Below are 23,298 nucleotides of genomic sequence, written 5' to 3'. Positions count from 1 at the left end.
AGAGCTATGTGTGATGCTTCACTGTTACTATGAAAGGAGTTATGGCCTCAAGAACTTTAAGGAGTTTCCTAGACCCTAGACCAAATTTTCAAAATCAGTGAACTTGCCGGTCAGTGGTGGCACACGCCTTTAATCCCAGCACTTGGGAGGCAGAGGCAGGTGGATTTCTGAGTTAGAGGCCAGCCTGGTCTACAGAGTGAGTTCCAGGACAGCCAGGACTACACAGAGAAACCCTGTCTCGAACCCCCCCCCCCCAAAAAAAAAGAAAATCAGTGAACTTAAAAACTCCTGTAATAGGACAACTCGGCATCACACTGTGCAAAAGCGCTGGCTTCCTTACACTGAGCTTTAAACTCCATGGTTTCTTCCCCTCCACTCTCTCAATCAGTGGCTCCCAGACGGCATGGGTTTCATTATAATAGTGAACCTGAAAAGGTGAAGAACTTCAATTACTTGGTTGTTCAACATTAATCATATAATTATACAATCAATGGGAAAACGTATATTAAGCTACTGTTTTATATCAAAAGACATTTGAAAACCCCACCTAAAGAAGCACACACAAAACACACTGTAGTTCCCCCTTCCCGTTGCTCTACTGTGATGAATTATTATGCAAGAGACTTTTAAGAATAACAATCACAGGTAATTCTACACCATCACATTAACTATTAGATCATGCACTTGCCATAGCCATGCATCTTAATGCTGCAGTGGTGCTTTCCAGCTGTGCTCTGGAGGTGCCCACATGGACATACCTCTAGTGTCATGTCAGCAGCAGCCGCCATTAGAGAAGTCCAGTTTTTAATATTTCCAGAGAACTTGGACTCTGCCAATAACAGGGGCACAGTGCGATGCCCAAGGCCACATTCTAAGGTGACTTGAACTGACTCCACAGCAACCACACAATTTTCTTCTATCAGTGGATGTTCAAAGTCTCTGAAATTCTCTGTTACTTCTGTTGCCATGTCAACCCCGAGGAACCAGCAGTTATAATCAGTAATAGATTTGACAGCCCAGAGATTGTCTGTCTCCTTAGCAGTGTCTTTCCATTCATCTTCTTTGGTCTTTGGAGACATAGCAGCCATGATTGTCATCACAGTATTAAGGATTATAGGTGAGATCTTTAAAAATGAAAGCAGAAAAGTATTTCGAATAGATTCCTTCCCAAATGAGAATTAACATATATGATTAAAAAGTTAACAATTAAGTAACTTAAACTTAAGTATATTAAATATTCCTGAAGAAAGGAAAATAAGAAAACAGGAATTCAACTAACTACATAAGGATTTCTGCTCGAGTTGTCTGGAATTAAGTAGTTCATGTTGTATCAGCAGTCAAAACCCAATGGAGAAACTGGTAATTCAGAATCAGATGATGTCATCACACACACACACACACACACACACACACACACAACCAACTTTCCACTATATTCCTAGTTAACTTTACTAATCAAGATCAGAAGCGGGAGGCTGAGGTGGAAGACCATTTTACTCCGCCCCAAGTCCTAGGAAATTCCGCTTGCTCATCTCTGGAGAGTGCCCTGGCTCAGTCTCACCCCTATCTCTTACACAGCACTATACAAATAATAACCTTTAATCTACCAGATATCCTCAGCCCACCCTCCAAAATGCCAGCAGCACAACTATTTTAAAGCCAAACCTAGGTAATTCATTGCTGAGTTAAAATCCCTGGTAACTTTCTAGCATTCTCCATATAAATTCAAATTCTCCTTGGCTGGATGCAAAAAGCTCCTTGTGAGGCAGTGCCTGTTCAACTGGTTAGCTAGAGTTAGAGACACAGCAGAGTAAGTAGAAAGATTCCTTTACTATTCTTTCAGAATTAAGACATTACCAAACTGAGACTCCAGCACATACTGTTTGCTAACCTATCACCACCCAAAGGCCTTTATTTTCCCTTGTCTTATGAATGTCACCTACTGTTCGTTAACAAATTCCCAGTCTTACACTCTACACACCATCTGTCCAGCCACAGAGGCCCACCTTCAAAGTTCTTCTTGATTCAACTTCTTCAGACTTTGCCTTTGTGCGTACCTCCAGTTCTCTATGGATAGGCTTTTCCTCCTCTTCACCAATCATCCAACTTCTATCAGGTCTGGAAACTTAATTCAGGAAGCCCTGCTTGCAGATGGCTTTTCCTATGCACTCACTTGTATGCAAGACCCTTGCTTCTCTCCCAATAGCCCGTTGTATGTGCTGTCTGCACGAAAGCTATGATCACAGATCTCCTTCTTTTTCCTCTGTGTGTTATTAACTGTCTCCTTGCTAGAACTGTTGATACCCAATGCTCTACACAGGACATTTTTATACATAGTAAAGATGAAAGCGTATGACAGAGCGTAGTAGCACACAGCTCTAATTCCAGCACTGGGGAGACAGAGGCAGAGGGATCTCTATGAGTTAAAGGCCAGCTGGGGCTACAAAGTAAGGCCCTGCCTCCAAAATAAGTTAAAATGATTATTTAATACACACACACACACACACACACACACACACACACACACACGAACTATTATCTCAGCAGTTAACTTAGTGTCTTAGAGAAAATGCATATGAATTCAGAGTCTTTGGTCTACTTAGCATTCCATGTATTTAAACTGGAAAATTCATTAATTAACACAACACGATTTAAGACAATTTAATGAAATATAGCATTTTAAAATTCAGGAAGATGTATTGTTATTTACACAATACTACAGATGAAATCCATTTAGCCTCAATTCAACCATTAACTGTCTCTGACCTATAAAGCAAAGCTCCTATCACTACTGGCACAAACCCCTTCATGTTTTTCATACTCTGAATTCTGAACAGAATGCTCCTATATTTTCCACTCTAAATGGGCACAATGTCAAGCTTAAAGGCCAGGCTGGGAGATGCTCTGTGTGAAGCGCTCTCTGTAAAAGCCACGAGGACCTGAGCCCAGATCTCAAGCAGCCATGTAAAAGGCCAGGTGTGGCAGGATCCGTGAGCTTGCTGAACAGTCAATGCAACCTACCAATGAGCTACAGGATAAAGAAGAGACCTCATCTCAATAAAAATGAGGAGGAGAGAAAGAAACCAAAGGCCAACTTCTGCCTCGCCATGCACACACCACACAGAGTGATACATAAGACAATGGACAAACAGAATCTGAATGCTATTAGAAAAACTGGAGTTTCTTTTTGCTTTCAATACTTTACATAATGGTTTAAAACACAATAAATCCTCATCATTCATCTCACATATATACCTACCGTTTGCATACCTGTAAGCCAAAGAGATTATCTGACCAAAGTTATTGAACTGAATCAAATTAAATCACAAACAAAAGCCAAACAAATAACGACCAATAAAGTAATCACATCTTCATCTCTACCCTTTCTTTCCCATCCATCTCTGTTCTCCCTTCCTATACAACCCCCAACACACACATGCAATATAACAGAAAAGAGAAACTCTCATAATTTGTACTGATAAGAAGTATTAATATAGGCAGGTAGGATAGCTCAGTGGATAGTCTTGCCATGCAAGCCTGTCAACTTGAGTTCAAGCCCTGGGAGACACAGTAGAGGAAAGAACTGATTCCAGAAATTTGTTCTATGAACTCTACATGGTACCATGGTACACACACACACACGCACACACACACACGGTAATAAATAAAAAAGGATTATAAAGTTATTTCAAAAAGTGCTCTTTATAAAACAATACAAATAATCATGTATATTAAAGAAAAGATGTTTAAGTGACAGAGCTATCCTGATTTTCAAAGTTGTGTCCAGCAATAATTCAAAGGGTGGGAGAGAGACACTAAAAGATACTGCTGAAAAGCACTCAAAATATATAACACTGCATAAAAGTAAACATTAACCTTCAGCCAAAGAATGTGTATGAGAGGCACCAACCTTAATTACAAATTCCTTAACCACAATATTTATGTTTTGTTTCCTTGAAGCCCATGTGCACTTTTCCATAAATAGAGAGCAGGGTTGTAACACCTAGAGAGAGAGAAAGGAAAGTCACGTTTGCCCAGTAACAGACCCCTTACGTACCATACACTTACAGGAACTGGCCTAGCTTTACTCCAGCAAAGGCATATTAGCTGAGGCTCCTAGTGACGCTCCTCTATACCACAATTCTACACCACTGGGGCAGTTCAAGGACTGTAAGTAGACCTGGAAAAAGTCTTCACTCCAAATCCAAAAGAAGGAATAGGAATGCAGGTTTACTACCCCAAAGCCTTTCTTCTTGCTAGAACATCTTCTCTATCAGTGTTCTCAACCTCCCCAATGCCGTGGCCCTTTAAGGCAGTTCCTCATGTTGTGGTGATCCCACCCAACCATAAAGTTATTCTCATTGCTACTTTATGACTGCAATTTTGCTACTGTTAGAAATCATAATATATATATATGTATATATATATTAATTAAATATATACATATATACACAATATGCAGGATATCTGATATATGACCTCTAAAGCGGTTGTAAATCACAGATTTATATTGTTCTAAATGATGTCCATTGTTCTAAATGATGTCCTCCATAAAATGTACCTTTGGGATAACTATAAACAGAAGCTAACACCTAGGGTACCCCTAGCACACGATGCTTCATGAAGACTAACAGGGTTGTGAATACCACACATAGACAGTCTTTCTGAGAACAAATCTCATCTTCAGTCTTGATGAGCAGTGAGTGAATTATGAAACCTAGAACCTCACATATATCACTGAAGATATAAAGTAACTGCCTCCTAATAAATGAGGCTGTGACAATGGCACGGCTATGGTGGTTTTTAATTAGAACCTGCCTTCAATGAAGTGATTACTATCAGCTTTCTGTGACATGTAAAAGAAAAATTCACTCTCAAGCACAGAAGCCTAGAAAATTCTAGGCTTGAAAATTCTCCAAACTTAAGATAGTGCTACAAGGGGCTGGAGAGATGGCTCAGTGGTTAAGAGCACTGACTGCACTTCCAGAGGTCCTGAGTTCAAATCCCAGCACCCACATGGTGGCTCACAACCATCTATAATGAGATCTGATGCCCTCTTCTGGTGTGTCTGAAGACAGCTACATTATATAATAAATAAATCTTAAAAAAAAAGATAATGCTACAAGTGAGTCAAGAAACCTAAGAGGCTCGTAACATAAACTCAGATATACACTAAAAAGAACTGCTATAACTGAAACAATGAACTAAAATCACAGATTTCAATAACAATGCAAAGCATAATTTAAATGAACTTTTAACAACAAATACAACCATCTCTTTTGGTCACATGACTCCAATTAATTTTTTTTCATATCAATTTACTTTTTCATTCATTTATTGGTTTTACTACAAGAACAAATAAAAAGCTGGAAAAGGTCATCTAGAGAGGCTCTACTTCTGTCACTAGAGGCCATGTACCACGAACATCATCAAGTGACAAGCAGAGCACTCTCCCTGCCCCAGCAGAGCCTGTGGTCATCCCACTCTTGCACTAGCTTCACCACCAGCGTCCAGTCTTTCTCACCGTGGTGATGCTCTTCCCTCTCCTTTCTCTGAGGAAAGGGCACGCAAGCACTTTCAGGTCTCTGACGGAAGCTTCCATCATCTGCTCTAGTTTGGACGTTGAGAGGGAGAGGTTGCACTGGAATGAGGCCATGAGAGCAGGAGCATCCGCCTTAGTCAGGTTGGCAACAAACACCACTTCTGGGTCAGTGATCATGGCCTTCAGAGTCATATTTGGCCTCACAGAGTCATCTGAAGAAACAGCAGGGCAGACAACATTTAATGTATATTTTGACTATGGGCCATGTATCCATTGCTGATTTTACTAAAAAAAAAAAAAAAAAATACAAATAGAAACCAAGCCAAAGTCGATCACTCCTTCTTGGATCTTTTAGAAATGACATGTTTTGGGAAGTTTCTTGGGATCCAATTCAGGTGTGTGCACATACAAATAGACACAGCGTTATGTAATGCTGTGGGCACTGAACAGAATACAAGAAAGAGCTGCCAAAAAATGAACCTCTGCTGAAGGAAAGTCACCTGTCACCAGTTTACTTCGGTCTCGCCCATCAGACACTCTCCGTGCCACATGATCCACAGTACAAACATACAGAAGTCAACAGGATGTCACCAGGTTTGACCACTACTCAAAACATCACAGCAAATGGGAAAATAATACTCCAATCTTGCTGATATACACTCGGTTTGCAAGTTTGCCAGGTTTTACATTAAACAAAACAAAAAACCTGCCCTCAAAGCAATTTAAAATTCAACCTAGAAAACCACCAGTCCATCTGATAAAGCTGGAACATAAAAACTGCCAAGTTGAAAATGGCTTCCCTCATTTTCCTACTACAGGCATTCACAGGCTTCCTCAGAGTCAACGGTCAGTCATGCTGTGTCCTCCACTGTCCAAGCCTCCTCCTTGTCTACTGCCCAACAATGCACTAGAATTCTTCAAATAATCTTGTTTGGATAAATCACTCCCTTTTATAAAACACTGCTCTGCCCCTGACTGGCTAACTCTCTCTGTTTCTGGATGAGGAAAACCGAGTGGAGTCAGAGCAGCTCCTGCCCCATCGCAGAGCATGTTGCTGCACTTCACTTAAAAACATTTGCTTGCTGGAGTTTTACAAAGAATATGCTTAAATCTAAAAGCCTAATTTTACTTTCTCAAATTCTCCACCTCTTTGTTCGCCTGTTTCAAATTTTTGTTAAGACATAGACATCTTCAGAACAGACAGGTAAGTTCTCCTAACCTTTCTCCATCTTGACTCTTCCAGCGGCAGTCTGTCTTGATGGAATCTGTATCTCTTTGGCAATGTCTTCTGGACTCTGAGGCATAGCTTTGATGAAGAAATCAGCCACGGTCATCAGAAACTCCACACTGGCACACACATACAGCTTGTTAAGGACAGCATCGATCTGGCTTCCATTTTTATCTTGGCTATAACTCACATCAATCATAGAACTGTTGCTGTCCTGGTCATTCTTTTTGTCAATCATCCTGAAAACCAAACATGCCATTCATTATCTGGCCCCCTCTTCTCTGAATAAAATAATAAAGGCATGAAAATGTTCCCTTGCATCTTAACCATCTTCCTTTCACCTTTCCGTTGCTAGGCTGAATAGAAATACAACAGTGTTAATTGGAACCTAATCACCCAATTAGCAACCAAGACATGGCTGCCAAATCTTCAAAGAAAGATTCATGTGACTAAGCATTATGAGATATTCTGTAATTATAATACAATTCCAGGAAAGCCAAGGACTACTGAAAATGATTTTGAACAATTAGAAATTCATGAATGCAGTTCCTCAAAATATAACATGACCTCTTTATTCTACTAAATAAACCTTCACTGAAAGAGTGTATCTATATAAAATGTTTACCCTATAGAATTTACTCCCCAGTGCTCAATGCAACCCAAACCAACAAGTGTTAATTGGTCTACAACGATGGATCCTACATACCCTTACGAGTGCTGGAGAGATTAGGCTACCAAACAAGACGATTTTATCAATCAATCACAATTGCCTATAGAGTTGTGAACAGCCACCCTGGCCATAAAACTTATAACCAGAAAACCTGGTTATGAGATAGCACACGTTTTAATGTGTTCGATTCTCTGAAAAACACAATGTTCAGCAGAATCCAGAAAATAGTCAATGGTGCCCAAGTTTAAATAACAACATAGTCTTTCATACACAAAAAAGTACAAAATATGACACATAACTAGAGAAATTAAATTTCATACCAGACTGATATGAGTTCATTTTTCAAAATGGGTTGATAATATGGTGATGCTACAGAGTATATTCCAGATGAAAAATTAAATAAATTCTGCAGATTTTTTTTGAAAGTCAAGGTAGACAAGAAAACAAAGAGATGCATGAATTTAAGGATTCTAAAACAATAATGATAATTCTGCCTACTAGCAATAATCCAGAAAAATACATTACCAACCCATGTGGATTTAACCATGAAATTAATTCCTCTTTCATTTAAAGTTTGAGGCAGAGGAATCAGAGAGGGCCATTTGCAACTCAATTCTGAGAATATGACCAAAGGCTAGACTCTTCTGAGGACCTCACTCGTCACAGTGGCAGGCTGGCATCCACCTGTAACTCTGCACAGCAAACTCTGATCTGACAAACCTGGATGTCGCTCTCTCAATTCCTTCTCGAAGATCGTCAAGAGTGCACGTCTTAAGTTTAAGGCTGACATTCATAGATCCATCCTTGAACATCTTCCCAGCAGAAGCCATCAGGTGTAGTGTGAGCTCACCCAGACGGAGACTGTCATTATGAAATGAAAGCCTGGACCCCTGTAGTACATTTGTCAAGCAAAGGAATACAAAATCTTTAAATATTACATGAGTTCATTTAAGCATATTCCTTAACTCAAAGCTTGAAAGCAAATCAATTCACGAAGTTTCTAAGTCCAGAATCATGTATTCGACACTGAGTATACAAACACAGGTGAGTACATCAGTGCACTCAAGCATATGTCTGCACCCTGGACACAGTGGTCACTACTCAACATGTGCACTGATTCCAGACAGTACAGTGAATGCAAGGCACTGTGAATGATAGAATTACTGGCAAACAGAATACTTTTACCTTATAAACACAGACACGCAAACTTGTGTTACTATCAACAGAAATGGCCTGTTATACAGCTGATGCCTGTAATACACAGACATTTCCAATCAATCCCTGATACAGATGATCTGGAATGAGTGCTTTCTACATAAAGTGAGGATCATGTAGCATAACATTCAATGTTTCTAAGCAAAATGAGAAGCTCTAAGTGGCTCCATGAGAATCAGCAAGGGCACACACTATACCACTGCCTAGTACAGATAAAGCCACTGCAACACATGTGTGAGCTAAAAAACAAAGTCTGAATTAAGCAGTGAGAAATGACATGAAAAGAGGGCTATTCACCAAAAGAAAAGTGACAGCGGGCAGAGTCTGAATGAGTGAGGTTAAAGAAAGAAGCCGAAAATGGCAGCAGCATCTTAAGGCTGGATCAACAGACAACTGTCCTTAAGCGAAATGAAGAGTGGGTGTAACTTTCATCGTCAATAAAGGCATTTGCTGAGGCTTGCATGAACACCACAAGACAGATTTAAGCAGTTCAATGCGTAAATGACAGACATTATCACAAAGCTCAACTGTAGAAATATATGAATATTGTATAACTTCTAGAAAATATAAATGCAAATTAGCATATGAAATGCACATGACCATGGATATAAAATCTATAATAAATATAGATTATGGGTATTTATATGACATGCTATAGGCATTAAAATATCACATAACTAATTTATAAAATAAAAATATTTATTATAAGATATTATGCAATGCAAAGTGGCTTTCTAAAGTACTTTGATCTACTATATAGATGTTTATCTAAGACTAAGACATAATCATAAAAGGCTCCAAAGACAGTATTAAATTATTCTTCCTAAATAGTGATGACTACTGATGCATTAAATTAAGCACATGGCCTGTCAGTCACATGTAAAACTTCTCTGTTAGTGATGGATAGAATGCACTTGTGACTGTGTTACTGGAAAGAGAGAACCCCTATGCATATTTTCTTAGCCTGGCAGGATTAGAATCACAGCCGCCTACAGACCCAAGCACATTTTTCAGGTCAAATAGTGGTTTGTAGATGCACTGAATTCTATTAATAGAACAAAAAATGCCAACATTCAAAAGCTGAGTACTCTCAAGACCAGATTTACCCTTGGCAACAGAGCACTGAATTCTATTAATAGAACAAAAAATGGCAACATTCAAAAGCTGAATACTCTCAAGACCAAAGGATTTACCCCTGGCAACAGAAATGTCCTCCTTACCTGGCAGCTATCACTGTTGTAAAGGATGACGGAAAGAGAGTCAAAGTGGAAATCAAACTGAAGAGTGACAGTCTGGTCCCCAGGAGGCTTTGGGTCCATCAGCTCTTGTTCTGATAGTTCAAACATAAGTAAGAAAATCACAGAGCTCTCACAGAGGTACATTATTTTAGACATTTTAAAGCTGGGATGATACATTATTATTCCAAATTTATATCATATTTAAGTAACTCACCAGACAATAAAAATGGCAATATATGGTGACTGATCAATATATATTCAGTAAATAGCAAAGTGTCAGAAGTAGACTACAGGAAAAAAGTGATCTTATAAATAATATCAAGACAAATGTTTGAAACGTTCCTTTAAAGTAAGACTAGTTCCCGTAATAACCACAGCACATTTGTCCTAACTGGTTCGGACATGCTCAAGACATTATAAAACTGAGCATACAATGAGGTCAAACGCTGCCTAGACTGAGAGGCTGGCCAAGATCTTCAGTGGGCTAACGCATCTTAGAAGAGAAGACGAGCACACTAGCAGAGCTGGAGCATATCATGATGGGAACTGTTGGAATACTAACATGAAGGGACTCCAGAAGGAACTTCATTTTCCTTCCTATCGTTAGACAGGCAGGATACACAGAACAAATCTTGCTTGAGTGCTCTAATATAGCAACTCCACAATCCTTTTGGAGACCATGGGTCATTCTTTAGGAAAGTCACATCAAGTCACCTCAAGTCTTTGTAGGCTGGAAAAAACCTGGGGCTTTAGCTCCATGGTTTCAGAAAAGAACTTCTGTTCCAACCTTCACGGTATTTGTAGTTTGCATCTGAACACATTTATATTTTCCCAGGTGTCCCATTAACCAGAAAATGAGAACTAGAATCACAAATGTGATCACAGCTAAATCCAACAAGACCATTACTTGCCAAAGTTTGTTCATCTCCACAGTGTCCAATCTAACTTAACGACAGCCTACTTATCTAGTATCTGTCCACATCCAACATAACCCAAACTCAAAGGAGTCTGGGCTCATCTGTTTAAACCAGAAACCTCTTTTACACACTCTTAAAATCCCAAAAATGCCTTGCAATAGAAGCAATGCTGTTACCATAATAGTAATCACTGATGGCAGCTTCAACAGTTAACTTGATGTCCAGAGTTTCATAAAGCACACAGAACAGTCTAGAGTGTTCATGGGCATAAATGGTCTTTATCTTGCTTTAGTTGTGGAAATATCAACTATTGACTATCTCATAAAACATCTGCTAGCCACATTGATGGCTTTAAATAATGGAAAATGTAAAGCTGGTCATGGTAGAGCATCCAGGGACCCAATCAGCAGAACCATCACAGGTTTGAGGCCAACTTGGCTACACAGTGAGAGTCGTCCTCAAAAACAATAGGAAAAGAAAGAAACAAAAAACTGAAATTATATTCCATGAACCACTTTAAATGGCTGAATTTAAAGGGCCACAGAGCTCTTAACACATTTAACTTTAATAATCTAAACGTGTCCTGTACACTCACAGCATCATTCTCCACTAAGGCCAGGCATAAAGCTGCTACTGTGAGAGAATGCCTTCCTTCCTCATGATTCAGTCAACATACCAAGATCCTTTTTCTCTGAATTATTTGGACATCTTCCTACACTACCTACCTGCTTTGAATTTTCTCTCAATGTAGACCACCTCAGTGCCCAGTGAATTTAGCATATTTAGCTTCCATAAGCCAGCCACAAATAATCACAATGCAGGAAGAACAACTGATCCTCCCCTCACCATAAACAACGCATACGACCTCCCCTGGGCCCTTCAGTAGGCAGCCCCAACTCCAGCAGACCTTCCATAGTAACCACTAAGAACAGCAGATCCTTTCACTGTGCTGCAGAGCTAACAGAACAATGTATGATCTTGATAGTTTTTTAATATCAACATAAAAGCCTGCATCAGCCTTTACCTTTAAGATAGTCAGGCCCACTCCGAGTATCTCTCTTCACTCTTACAGCCTCCTGTGCATACTGTGTAGGGCTTGGTTGTGAAGAAGCTTCCCCAAGGTTTTCCAGTAAAATTTTCATTAAAACTGTTAAGTCATCTTGACTGAGAGCAACCTGAAAACCACCATAATTTGTTTATATAATCTAAGAAAAACACAGTATTATGCCTTTATAGGCTTTAGAGATGAACGAATGATTAATCCATTTTTTGAGAAAACACACATGTATGCTGAGACTACAGAATCAATAGAGACACATGTCTCCAGTGCAGCTAGATCCTCTGGAAGCCAATGCCCTTCCTGCCTGACCTGGGACCATACCACCGTTTTGTTTCCTAGCCTCACTCCAGTTTCCATTCTGCCCCTCTCGCATTTCACCTGGTACCAGTGCCTTTGCTATGCTGTGCTTCCTCCAAGCTCAATTCAGTTTCTGATCTCTACTAGAACTGAGATGTCCTCATGCTCTGCAGCTCTGTTCTCAGCACAGACTAAACTGGATATACACAAAATATCTGTTTATCTTAGCAAGTAATAGAACCTTTTATAATTATAGCTAATCCAAATTATATTAAATTTAATTTAATTAAATTAGCTGAGTACTTTCTAAAGCTGTCATGCATACCAGGAAGGCAGCATCTCCCTTTTACCGTTTACAAAAGGATGAGATGAAAAGAAAGAATAAAAACCTCAAGACAGATCTGTATCAGCTCTATGCCTTTAAGCTCTCTGTGCACCAAGTTTCTAAGCTTCTTTAATGGAAGTCTTCTTATCTTTAGGACGTTAATAATAATATGTTTCTAGTGAAGAGCTGAACAACATGAAGCATCCAGACTGAATGAGACTGCCAAAGGCTACTAAGGTGCCACGTTTGTTATCAGAGGGCTGGGCTTGGGATAAGCAAAAGGTTCTTCTTGGCTACTACCCGGTGCTTTGAGTTCCCTCATCATCATATAGGCAGGAAGTTAGTGCTTGAAGATGTGTTTTGTATGGATTGTTGTATGTGCCGTGGGGAGGGAGGGCTGTCCAAGAAGAAGGATGAAAAGCTTCAAAGCAAAGCTTGAACTAATGGATCTTAATAGACTTTGGCAGTCTCATTCAGTCTGGATGTTTCATGTTGTTCAGCTCTCCACTAGAAAGGCATTATTATTAATGTCCTAAAGATAAAAAGACTTTCATTAAAGAAGCTTGTGATGTTACCCAAGGTGACAGGCCTGCCTACAGACTAGCCAACTTGAGAAACTACATCACCTACTGCCCTTCCATACATCTGGAGGACAATGCTGAGAGGTGATCCCAAGGTTTCTAAGAACTGTCCAAGTAATCTACTGGAAACACACTGCTGGGGACATCTACTGATATCCTTCCCAGTTTAACACTTGCTCTCAGAAACCCAGACAGACCCAAACTATACCTCTGAAAATACTGCTGCTTCCCAAATAAATGTACATGCCTGCTCAAGTAACTATTTCTAAATAAAAAGAGTCCCTATACATTGTAATACTACCCAAGCTGTTGTGCCTCAATACATGCAAATCATGCATCAAAAAATATCCCTAAACCTAGAAGGAATACTTTTCTTTTGCATATAGTATCTAAGCCTCACTTTTAATTCTCTGACAATTTCACTACATTGAGAAATTAATCGAATTTTCCAAATTAAGCAAGATATTTTCAGTAGATCCCCACCAGCCAGATCCTGGTTTTCCTAAATGCCTAAATAAAGTGGAATAAAGGATAGTGTGAGACAAGGACAACCTCATTGCTAATTTTCAGACACACCAGAAACTGCGCTGGCAGCAAGGCAAGCCTACGCAGCGCTTCCCACAGTTTACAGACGTACCTGCATAGGCTTAAGTTTTCCTTTTATCTCCATGCCTGGAATCTGTGTGTACCATGCTGCCGACAAATTCCGCTGTATGGACAGAAGCATGTTCACTGGTTTTAAGATTTCAATGTCATGCTGAGGTGAGTCAGCCAGTAAAACAGTTCTGAAAGAAAAACAAAGATTTTTATAAATATCTATGTACTTTTAAGCTTACTTAAACTGAGGACTGCCACGTTTCAAATGCTTTTATAAATGTTACTGAGCACACTATAGTTTACATCTTGACATAGGCTCTCATTATGTTGACTAAACTCATCTCAAGCTTGTGAGCTCATACCTCACTCACCTCAGCATCCTGAATAGGTGGGAAAAGAGGCATGTGGACCATCCCCATTTCCCATTAGGAAATTTTAATTTTATAAGCACTTTTTTAAAAATGAAAAAAATAATCACACTATAAAATTAAGACAAAACACAGGCCCTACAAAGCACACTGCTATTAACTGCTGGCCAGAAAACAGTAGTCAAAGTCTCCTGATTAGAATAAACAAAGATGAGAGCTAAGGATCATCACAGTAATTACTGTAGGTAAAAAAAATTGTATGACAATGAACAGAAAATCAACAAATGGTCCCACAACACACATGTACCTGGACAGCTTCAGCTGAGTAAGCTGGATGCTCATCTTGTCGGCCACTGGGGGCAGAGCGAGCTGCTGCACAGAAACTAAGCTAAACGTATTCTCAACTCTAATCAAGCCTAGATCTGCTATAATGACATTAGGTGACACAGAAGACTGGGGAATCGTGATGACAGGTGCTTTCAAGTCGATGTCCATCAGGAGACGGAAGCTCTTCTGGGCCAGGTCCTTCACACTGGATGCTGCTCTCTCTGCAGCCTGGACTGTGGCTGTGCTCAAGGCTTCCTTAGCAGCTTGGAAATTGTTGAGGAAGCTCTGTTAGGAGAGAATGACAGGTAGACAGTCTCCCAAGGAAATGAAAGGGAAGCTCAATGAAGAGGGCACACAGAGGAACATGATTTATGACCTAAACACCATTCTCCTCAGAATAACCAGGCACCTTAAATCAGAATTTAAATGATAAGATACTGGACAGCCCTCTATCGCAAAGCAGACTCCACTCTGTACTTTCAGAGAACTTGTTCAGAACAGCGACTAATGCCTTAGCAGCTCGTTCATGAAGATTTTTATAATGTACTGGAGGTATGCAAATATGGTTGTCTATCATCTTGCAATCATTAATAGGAGTCATTAATTAAAGCAATCATTAATTAAAGTTTTTTGTGGTTAAGATACACTTCATCTCTATTTCAATTGAAAATGAAGTACTTTCCAAATGAAGAATCTAAAACCAATCTTCTTAGCATGTATCCATTAATCATACAGAGTGACTTCATCTTTCTCACTGCTCCAAGATACACACATTCTAAAAACACAGACATGATGGTTTAGGTCTAAATGGATGAATAGTAAGCTCACAAACTGGCAGGTTTAAACTCTTCAGACCAAGATTTGCAAGGACCCAGTAAAAATAAGAATTTCGTGGCCTTGTTTATTACAAATATTGTCAAAACTAAGTTTCAATATTTATTTTTCAACTACATGATGACTTTTAGGCATTATTTCAAACAACTAATATTGAAAAGCCCTAAATTACAATATCAAATCATACAAACAATAAAATACATAAAATAATAGCTAAATATGGTGATGCAAACCTTTAGTTCTCAGTACTTGGAAGGTAGAAGCAGAAGGATCAGAAATTCAAGGTCATCCTAGGCTACGTAGTGAACTTGAAGCCAGTCTGGGCTATATGAGATCCTGTGTATTAATAAACAAGTACTAAAAGCCAAACAGTACATACCTGTATATGTGTTTGTGTACATATATAGATAAAGACAAAATAGCAAAAAGTACTTTAAAAGTACTATGAAAATGTTAGAGAATTACAGATTTTATGTTCAAAACAATGACTAAAGCTTCCAGTTTGGGGCTAGCAACATGACTCAACTGGTAAAAGGTGCTTACTGCCCAAGCCTGGCAATGTGAATTTGAACCCTATAACCCATGAAAGGTAGAAGGAGAAAACAGACTCCACCGTGTTGTCCTCTGACCAGCAAACAGGATACTGTGTCATACATGCCCACACATATCATTCATGTGTAAGTCACTCACATAATAATTTTAAGAATTAAATTCCATTTGCTTTACCAACATTTAAAAGATTTGCTTATTTAGAACATTCTGTTCAGAGTTCGGGTGTTTACACAGACCTTCATTATGTCTGAATCTTAAATGCTCATCAAGGAACCTGTACTGAGGACTGGGCTACCAGGCTGCAACACAACTGCCAGCACCAGCACCATTAGAAAGGAGGGCCTGGTGGAAAGAAGTGTAGTCACTGGAGTATGCTCTATATGAGGACACTGAGACCTGGCCCCATCTCCCCTCTCTGTTCCCCAGCATCCATGAGGTCACCAGTCCTGCCTAGCACATGCCCTCCTTCTGAATGGTCTCCCTCATCACAAACCCTAAAACAAGAGAGCCAAGGAATGGAGGAAAAACTCTTAGTAATCTTCAAGCCCAAATAAGTCTTTTCCTGTTTTGAGCTATTCATCTCAGGCATTTTATCAGTGATGGGAGGCTAATAAACATGCCCTAGTAGTGGAAATTTAACTATCTAGGTTCAGATACATAGCCACAATATTTATACTCAGTGAGAAAAAAAAACAAGTAGAAATGAACTTACCAAGAGAGACATAAAGAATTTATGAACATAGACAATCTGAATACAGCCCACTTTGAGACTAAGTCTGCCATCCACTTTAGACATGTCTCCATAATTCTCTCCTTCTGTGGCATCTGGATATAGACTCATCTGGAACCGGAAGACTTCATCTCCCAAAATAGAGACAGCCTGACATTACAAGACAATCGGTTATTCCGTCAGAGCTACAGAACCGTACTCTCGGAACCCTCAGGACACTTCCTGACCACAGGAGCCCGACAGGTGAAAAAGCCTCATGGAAATTCAACATCATCCAATGCTCTCCATTTCTATAAATGTCACCTCATTAATAAAGTACCAACCTACCACCACGCTTCCCAGGAATAACTTTTCCTAATCATTACACATGACCTCCCATCTTTGTCCACAGCCCCAATATGCCCCCAACATGTCAGACAAATATCAAATGTGTAGCGGCATCTGGTCCCCAAAAGCCACACTTCAACACAGAAATCAGTTTTGTGATTACCTTTTTGTGAATGGACAGTGAATCAACATTCATAACTATGATATTCCTAAGTCTGGCAAACACATCGGACTGCTTCGACTTCACAGAAATAGAGGCATCCATTCCTACAGAAGAGACACAATTTACAGATATTTCCTTATTTAAAGAAGGTTACATGCACTAACATGCAACTGAAATACAAGATAAAGAAAAATTACTATGGAACATGTTAACACAATCACCTCCCATGTATGTGGTATCCAAAAAACACTGAGGCACTTTTAAGTCAGCATATTCCTCATACATAACACTTTAGGAAATTAAAAATAAAACTAGAAAGTTTTAAATAAATTAGTGACACACTCTCTGAAAACATTATGCTATACATTGGTTAGACCAGAGCCACTCACTTAAGGTAGACTTAGTATTTTCAAATGCACTACATAAACATGTGTTTTTAAAACTGAAATGAGCGTCCCCTTACAGCTTAGAATTATTCCTACAATAATTTATATCTATGGTCTAATCTTCTAAAGTCAGAAGTTTGCCATGCTCATTATATCACAGACAGGAGACTGCCTTCAACTAAGACTTGGTAGTGTCTGCTGAATACGGCTGTGTTTCAGTCTTCTGAAACTGCTTACAACATCAAATGCACCTGTTCACGCACAAATAAATATATAAACGTTGCCCTCATAACAATCTTTACAGAGGAAGTAAGGAACAAAAAGCTAAATTAAAATGTTCAACATTATCCTGTGGTTAGCTTCAAGGTCTGAGCCATGCCAGACTTCTAAGAACTTACTGTATAACCTGAGGCTGAAGTCTTGACTCACAAAAAGTTTAAAATGTCTTTTACAAATTAATTTTGCTAATCTATATATGCTCAAAATGCAAGGGAAAACAAGGATAATGACTTTTATTTTTACCCTGAGAGTTACTATGATACTCATCTAAGTTTAAAGTTCTCTTATTCTGAAAAGGAAACCACAATATAAATCTTAAGCCTCAGACGTATTCTGAAAATTTTTAAATGGATAAAAAATATCTCAAGTTAGGAGTAAATCATAAGTTTCAAAGCACATTTGTTTAAAGTTTGCATATATTTTCAATACAAACTAATCCAGCCATCTTTCCAATATACTATGTAAAAAGAATTACTTGCCATGTATTTTAATTTCTGCTATGTTACTCTTCTGATCACAAATGAAGATGTTAAAGGCATTTAATTCAGCTGTGACCTTCAAATCAAACACGTCACCTTCATAAGAGCTGGGCACTGAAAAGCAGTGGAAGCCAGAGGTCAGTGTTGTGTGATGCAGAAAGATGAGAAAACAGTATAGTTCACCAATAAAAGTCATATAATGCACAAAAGGAACCACTGCGGTCTCTGTTAAGGCAATATAAATATGAATTTTGTCACTCAGTTGAAACCTAGCAGTTATGAATGCCCTTCAGTTATGAATAGGGCAACCGTAACACCTTGATGATACCACTCACTAGGTGAACATGCTCCTGAAGCTGTTTGTTTCTCCTAGGGGAAAAAAAGAAACCCTCTAAATTAGAGTCTAGAAATGGGTTAGTACAAAAATTTTAATTAGTCATATCACATACTAGATCAAAGAATAATTTATGAAAATTGAGATAAGCAGTCAATGAAATTCATATTATTTATGTATTATTTATGTTCTTTACCTGTTCTTTAATGAAAAAAAAAAACAACCCAGTTTCTTTAGATTATATGCCATGGATCCATAAGTAATTCTACAACAGAGTCACTAAGAAAAGCATATAATGTATTAAAGTTTAAAAAAATCACCAAAAAATGTGTATATAAGAAAATAGTCAAGCTAAGAATGTTAGAAAATCCCACATTCAAGAAGCTAAAGTAGGATTACCTGAGTTTGAGGCTAGCCTGAGCTATAGAGTGAACTCAAGCCATCTACTTAGGAAGATGTTATTTCAAAATAACCAAATAAAGGAAAAAAGAAAAAAAAGAATCACCATTAAATGAGTTTAATTTTTGTGTAGGTATTACTAATTTATTTAGAATTTGCTTTCCCATGACTCTGTCTTACATGCAGGAAATAGAACTTTCCTATAAACAGAAAGCAGGGGGCTCTCAGTTTTTAATCCTAGTACTACAGGCTATTTGCTGTTTTAATATCCGATATAGGATAAAGAAGCCATAAAGTCAAGTTGTGCAGTAAAACCAGAGAACAGTTCAGTTGGGCTAATGTTGCTTGGACATTGAATGTAGCTTGAACACTGGCCTTGCATTCACTCAGATGAGCTATGAATGGTGTATTCATATGTTATAAAGAGATGAAAACTCTAAGAAACCTCTCTCTTAAAGATCTTAGCTTGTTAAGCATATTATGATAAAGAAGTCAGGAATTTCTCCCATTTAGGAGGCTGAGGCTGGAAGATCAAGAGTTTGAGGCTAGCTTAGGGTACACAGCAAGACACTGTCAAAACAACAAAGAAGGTAGAATTATGCTTCTAAGGACATTATTTTTCTATGGTTTTAAAAGTTCAGGTCCTTGTATCAGACTGAAAAATTTTAGTGCTAAAAATTTTATACTTAAGATATCAGTAATATAGATGTAATTCAAGCTGGGAATAACCAGAAATTTATATAATTTTTAAAAGTAATTAAATGTTTGAATTAAAAATCAAGTACATATCCTTCATTCATTCAGTATTGTATATCCAAATTTCAAAATACAAGTAATATATATGTGGTGAACACAGACCAAGTTCTATGTGTGACTGAAAGAGGTCAGGCTGGTGTCCCAAAAAGACTCACAGCTGCTGTGCACAGCAGCACTGACTTAAAAGGGCCTCTGTGACTGAGCATGACAGCCACCATGTTTTAACTTCTTACCTTCTCACTGTTACGAGACAGAAGGCTGAAAGATGTGTCAATGCTAAGAATCTACAGATTCTATTTCATATAAGAGCCAGAGAGTGAAATCAACTGGAAGTACATGATTACTATTAACATTTATTTCAAATTCTTTAATAAACTGGTATGCAATCCTGTAAGAATAGAAGTTGCTGTCTTCTGAAGCTACCCTCATTGTTAGATACTGTGTTCGTCAAGTTGTTAACATTTACTCTAGCTGCAAATACGAGTTATTCTATGAGAGCACATAGGAGAAACTGATACCGGCTTTGATGGCAAGACTTCTGGATTCCCCAGCAAGTGGCTTTAGCTCAGATTCCTTCTCAGAGGAGGAGGAGTCAGAGGATGGAACAGCAGATGACAAAAAATCCATGAAGGAAAGTAAAGCTTCCAAATGAAGCACCAAGTCCAAGGATGAAAACGAAATCTAAGACAATGAACATCAGAAACAAGAACTTCAGGGATATTCACACCATTGTGGGATCAGTCATGCTGATGGGGATATGGTCATGCCACTGAGGGTCAGTCACGCCACTGGGGGTTGCGGGGACATGGTGGTCATGCCACTGGGGGACAGTCACACCACTGGGGGGAAAGTGGTCATAGCTCTGGGGTCACAGTCATACCATTGGGTTGAGTTTCAATCTATGTAACTAACACAAGAATAGTTTGACCCTTTCTAAACAATGAAGAATGAATTACTAGAATCATTCTAATCCTTTCCAGTACTATTATACTGTCAATCTTTACCTGCCAATAACCCACTCCCAGTGAAGACATTAATTCTAACCTCAGCCAAGCTTGATGAGTCTTAAATAAGGACACAGGAGTCTTCCTACACTAACTACATATGCCCACATGGACTGAGTATGTCTATACTAGACTGTGCACTACCCTCATCCTTAATCTTACTCTAACCCTAAAGCCAACACAGAATTCAAATGTTCAGTGCTGCCAGCAACATCAGGCCAAATAACTATGTTGCACTAAAGTAAAAAAAAAAAATTCCCTAAAAATAAAGAATATTTGTATATTCTACAAATAATTTCTCATTCACATTTTAAAATAATCTTTTCAGAAACAAGTTTTGACAAGACCTTTACTTCAGTTCTCTGTGCACTAATTTTACATCTATTACTACTGCCCCCAATTCTAATTTTACATCCTATATCTTACAACTGAAAGTGGCATCAAGCTCCATTAGATCTCAAGAACCTAGTCTTAAGATGAATTACAAAAGCCTTACCTTCAGCTTCTGTTTGGTGTTATTATGAATGGTCTTAAAGTCTGGTCCATCACTGTCTGCCTAAAAGCAATTGATAATTAAACCACTTAGGTAAAAACACTAAAATTTCACACATTGAAAACATATATTTTACAACCTAAGTATGCTATTAAGAACCAACAAGGATGTTCCTTATAGGCAAATAAGAATATGCCCCCAAAACTGACCACACAAATATGCTCTACATACTGGAGATGCAAAATTTCAAGCTCCTTACTCTACTCTGAAGATGTCCGTGCATATAATTGGGTAGGCCCATCCAAACGTGGAAACTGATGCTACTTAATTTATAACACAGCTTGCTTCAGGACATGGCTCAGCTTTGACTGGTCACTCCTATCTATTCAACTCCCCAGGGAAGCTCATTAGGTTAATGGAGTATAAAGAATTTTGATATGCTTCCATAATTCATCATCAACCAACTTGGACTGAAAAACTTAGGGAAGAATTCAAATATTAAGTATGAGAGGAAAATAAGTAATCTCATATATTTAAGTATTAATCCGAAAAATGAAATGAGATTCTGTGATGCTTAGCTTTAACTGTCAAATTTACAAAACCTAGAGTCATCTGGAAAGCAAGTTTCAATGTGGGTTGTCTACACTGGGCTGGCCTGTGGACATGTCTATAAAAAGTTTTCTTCAGGTAACTGATATGGGAAGACCCAACCCACTGTGGGCCATACTATTCGCTAAGCAAGGGGTCTTTAATGGTATAATAGTAGAGAAAGAGCTGGGCACAAACAAGCAGGAAACACATATGTGCTCATCTCTCTCTGCTCTAGACAGTGGATGTGTGATGTCACTGGGTGTTTGAAGTTTCTTCCTGATTTACCCACAATGATAGACAGTTGCCTGGAATTATAAGGTGATATATGCCTTTCTCCACTAAACTGACTTTCTGTCAGGATGTTTATCACAGCAACAGAAGAAACTAGAACAGACACCTTGATGAACAGCATTTTCAGGAGGGTTCCATCAGACACATCAGAGGTGTTGACAATGTGCAGAGGCTCGCCTTTAGAATCTGGAAGGGAAAAGACAACTCGGATTTGCATCATCTTTTCAGCACCTCAAACATCTTATAAAACAGACCCAGTTACAGAGAAATGCTCATCAGAGAACTATATATAATACAGGCAAGTGTATTATGCTATCTACCAATCACACCACAGTAAGTCTAACTCTGAAAAACTGGAAAGAAAAATCAAAGACCACAAAATGAACAAGTCTAAACAGCTCTAGACAATAACATCTCTCATATAGAGTACTACAGGTATTATCGTCATGTAAACAAACAGTAACAGAAGAAATAGCAGCTATAAAACACAAGAAGGGATTATTCCCAACACAAGTTTATCTTCTCAAAAATGCTCTACAGAGTCCTTTAAAAACTTAACAAACAAGAACTATAAAATTCAGATAGTCTCAGACTTAGACAGTGAATTTTTTTTCAATTCTAAGTGCTTTTTTATTTCAGTTAAAAGTGAATATATACATACAAAATTCTAAATAACTTCCTAAAATGGTTTTACCATTGGGCAATCGCCATCTTTATTTTGAAAGTCTTAATTGTTAAATATGTCTAAAGTGCATTTTTTTGCAGCTAATCAATAGCAGCATTTGTTTGTTTTTTTTATAAAACCTTAGAAAATATTCAGAACAGTTGGAAAAGTCACAATAAGAAAGGAAACGTGATCTAGATACATTCTTCTGCAAGATGACTCAGACACTGCGTCTGCACAGCTTTGGATACATCACCAACAGGAGTAAAAACAGTCTTCTGGCGCCAGTGCTTAGACAGTGAATTTTAAAAATCCATGATGTTTATTAGACTACAGCTTCATAGTCACTTGGGAGGAAGTGAGACCAGAAGTTGAGGCTAAATGTCTCCTTCTATATATTTATGTTTTGTTTAACATTTACTTTTTACAAGCACACATTAATGTAATTTAAAACAGACCTTAACATTCATGTGATTTGTAACTAAATCAATGTGAAGTTAGGCTTCTTAATGAATTAAGTTTTCAAAGGGGGTCTTTGGGCTCTAGTATATGACTTCTTAATGTTACTACAATCATTTAGGTAAGATTTATTACAGCATCACCAACAAATTGGATATGTAAGGAATATACACAGTACTTAGAAGAATGCAG

At 38.4% G+C, this 23,298-nt stretch overlaps 1 protein-coding gene across 1 annotated transcript in view; it reads right to left on the bottom strand.

Moving 5' to 3' along the window:
* Vps13c (vacuolar protein sorting 13 homolog C) overlaps positions 1 to 23,298 on the bottom strand; it is a 148,560-nt gene that overhangs the window by 47,370 nt on the left and 77,892 nt on the right. Inside the window, exons 38-53 of the mRNA XM_028771361.1 lie at positions 22,090 to 22,169; positions 21,105 to 21,164; positions 20,123 to 20,285; positions 18,116 to 18,229; positions 16,972 to 17,075; positions 16,464 to 16,631; positions 14,346 to 14,650; positions 13,711 to 13,858; positions 11,835 to 11,985; positions 9,876 to 9,985; positions 8,161 to 8,330; positions 6,762 to 7,009; positions 5,525 to 5,754; positions 3,911 to 4,003; positions 759 to 1,124; positions 341 to 427 (exon numbers count right to left, since the gene is read on the bottom strand). Of these exons, the coding sequence (XP_028627194.1) occupies positions 341 to 427; positions 759 to 1,124; positions 3,911 to 4,003; positions 5,525 to 5,754; positions 6,762 to 7,009; positions 8,161 to 8,330; positions 9,876 to 9,985; positions 11,835 to 11,985; positions 13,711 to 13,858; positions 14,346 to 14,650; positions 16,464 to 16,631; positions 16,972 to 17,075; positions 18,116 to 18,229; positions 20,123 to 20,285; positions 21,105 to 21,164; positions 22,090 to 22,169 (2,597 nt within the window). The remainder of the gene's footprint in view (positions 1 to 340; positions 428 to 758; positions 1,125 to 3,910; positions 4,004 to 5,524; positions 5,755 to 6,761; positions 7,010 to 8,160; positions 8,331 to 9,875; positions 9,986 to 11,834; positions 11,986 to 13,710; positions 13,859 to 14,345; positions 14,651 to 16,463; positions 16,632 to 16,971; positions 17,076 to 18,115; positions 18,230 to 20,122; positions 20,286 to 21,104; positions 21,165 to 22,089; positions 22,170 to 23,298) is intronic.

The sequence above is a fragment of the Grammomys surdaster genome, unplaced genomic scaffold (assembly GCF_004785775.1).
Source record: "Grammomys surdaster isolate TR1022 unplaced genomic scaffold, NIH_TR_1.0 206, whole genome shotgun sequence".
NCBI classification, from domain to species: Eukaryota; Metazoa; Chordata; class Mammalia; order Rodentia; family Muridae; genus Grammomys; species Grammomys surdaster.
This window is presented reverse-complemented; position numbering and strand designations above follow the sequence as displayed.